Here is a 2,131-nt window from a genome sequence, read left to right as displayed (position 1 = left end):
GTATTAGTTTGTCCAAGTTCTTTCCAGAAAAAAAGTTTGAATCATCTGCAAACATTATAAATTTCAAAACATTGTAAAACAATCATTTGAATAAAATATAAAAAATGTTGGTCCCAAAACTGACCCTTAAGGAAGACCACATTTTACAGTTTCAATTTGTGACTTTGTGTTGCTAATTTAGATAAATACAGACAAAACAAAGATATTAAGCTTTAATTTTCCCACTTATACCTAAAAAAAGTTAGATTTATCTCTTACCTTTGTTCCTGATGGAGACTTTAAAGCTCCTAAAACAAGAATAGCACTTTTAACTAAAAGCAATACATAATGTAAAATGTAAGATCACAAAGGTAATATATTTTATTTGTAATCRAAGTACGAGGAAAAAAAATAAGGAAGAGATGAACCAAGAATTATTTGGAGTTTTTACATACTGTGGCTGCAGAGAAAGGCCCGTTTCATGCTGCAGTTAGATGTAAAAATCTGGAGAGGATTTAACTGGATAAACGTGCAGAGCTCCATTGAAACATTGTCATTTTCTGTTTTTAAAGAAAATATTTGTGCACAAGTTAGGCATCAGGACTGTTTGCTTTTGGTTCAGCAAATTTAATACGTACACAAGCATCATCTAAATACTTAGGGTTTATTGCGAAGAAAACATCTTATTTTCCTTACAGAAAAACAAAAAGACTAGTCTCTCTGGTTCAAGAGATAATTTTACATATTTACAAAACAGCCTCTTTTATTAGTTTTTATAAACAATGTATTTAGTTAGTCAATTACTTAACATCCTAAAATGTCTTATTTTTCTTCTTTACATGTAACAACTCTTTTAATTTGGTCTATAATAAATGACAATCACATTTTTTTTTACCTAAATTATCATTATAAACTACAAAAAAGTCCATTTACTCACTTAGTGGAGGTCTTTGATGATGAACTGATATCTTTTCTCCAATCCACCATGTGAGGTTGCTGGTTTTATTTTCTCTGGTGATGTTGCTCAGGTAGATTTTTACTGAGTTGTTTATAACTTTCAGAAGTTTCCCTCCTTTCTCTTCACAGCTGCTGTTGGCCTGGTACCAGGTTTTTGACTCCCCAACAAACTCCAGACAGACATTTTTGGAAACAAAATCACATTGCACTGGCAGGTTAGTCTCWGAGTTCTCAGGTTGTGACAGACATCCAGCTGTAATCCACACAAAGATAAAGGTTTGAAGTGATAGATCCATTGTTGAGAAGCAGTGCTGATGGGCTGAAGCTGCTGGAGCTGTGCCTGGACCTCCAACTGAGCAAGAAAACTGCAGCTTGTCATTAGAAAATGATAGAACTTCCTCCAGAAAACAAACAAAYAACAAAACTCTGCATATGCTGCTGGTACCTTAGGAAAATTAGAGCAGCCACACAAACAAGATGCAAAGTGAAGGAGTTTCTTGATGTCACTCAAGGTAACTCAAGTTTGCCTAAACAGTAACTTATTATATAACATGGATTTAACATTTAACTATTTTTTTTTTGGGTTCACCATAAAAATAAGCAATTTGTTACCTTTAATGTCATCATTATTTCCTGCTGTCCTCTAACCTTTCGAAGAAAAAAAAAATAACTTTCTAAATTTGATGGTCTAACAAACTGAAGTATCGCGAGATGATGCGAGAAAGCGCGAGAGCTTGCGTAACCACGTCCAGGAAGTGCTCGTTTAATGTCCTTTCAAATGCCAAACAGCGTCCATGGCGGGACAGTTGAAGGTAATTTCAGAGAACATAATAGTTGTTTTTCACAGAATATTTCACAGAATTACATATTTAAAAAAGCGCCACCTATGTTCCTGCGTCCTAGCTTGACTGCGCTGCTCGAAACAGTAGTAATGAACCAGGAAAGCTATGCTAACGCAGAAGTCTCTTCAAGAATGTAAACACATAATAATAACCACAAACGTGAATAACTTGTATTATTTTTAACGCAACATTGACCACTTTTCAGTTACAGCTACAAAATAGTTTTGTTTTTTAATAGTGTAGTGGTCACCCCGAGGGGGGAATAAACAGTTCCACCTGTCTTTGACTCTGGTCTCAGAAGACCTCCCTCAAGAGATGTTTTATTTTCCTTTAATCAAAATAATAAACAAAAT

The 2,131-nt window shown here is 34.4% G+C and overlaps 2 protein-coding genes across 2 annotated transcripts in view; one reads left to right on the top strand and one right to left on the bottom strand.

Moving 5' to 3' along the window:
* The window catches only part of pkd1l3 (polycystic kidney disease 1-like 3), a 16,679-nt gene extending 15,413 nt beyond the window's left edge, over positions 1 to 1,266 (bottom strand). Inside the window, exons 1-3 of the mRNA XM_014025951.1 lie at positions 917 to 1,266; positions 435 to 539; positions 259 to 287 (exon numbers count right to left, since the gene is read on the bottom strand). Of these exons, the coding sequence (XP_013881405.1) occupies positions 259 to 287; positions 435 to 539; positions 917 to 1,232 (450 nt within the window). The 5' untranslated portion in view covers positions 1,233 to 1,266. The remainder of the gene's footprint in view (positions 1 to 258; positions 288 to 434; positions 540 to 916) is intronic.
* Positions 1,267 to 1,662: 396 nt separating this feature from the next.
* The window catches only part of dhodh (dihydroorotate dehydrogenase), an 11,247-nt gene continuing 10,778 nt past the window's right edge, over positions 1,663 to 2,131 (top strand). Inside the window, exon 1 of the mRNA XM_014025941.1 lies at positions 1,663 to 1,748. Coding sequence (XP_013881395.1) covers positions 1,731 to 1,748 — 18 coding nt within the window. The 5' untranslated portion in view covers positions 1,663 to 1,730. The remainder of the gene's footprint in view (positions 1,749 to 2,131) is intronic.

The sequence above is a fragment of the Austrofundulus limnaeus genome, unplaced genomic scaffold, assembly GCF_001266775.1.
Source record: "Austrofundulus limnaeus strain Quisiro unplaced genomic scaffold, Austrofundulus_limnaeus-1.0 Scaffold5, whole genome shotgun sequence".
NCBI lineage: Eukaryota > Metazoa > Chordata > Actinopteri > Cyprinodontiformes > Rivulidae > Austrofundulus > Austrofundulus limnaeus.
The sequence above is the reverse complement of the archived record's forward strand: the minus strand, read 5'-3'. Positions and strand labels throughout refer to the sequence as shown.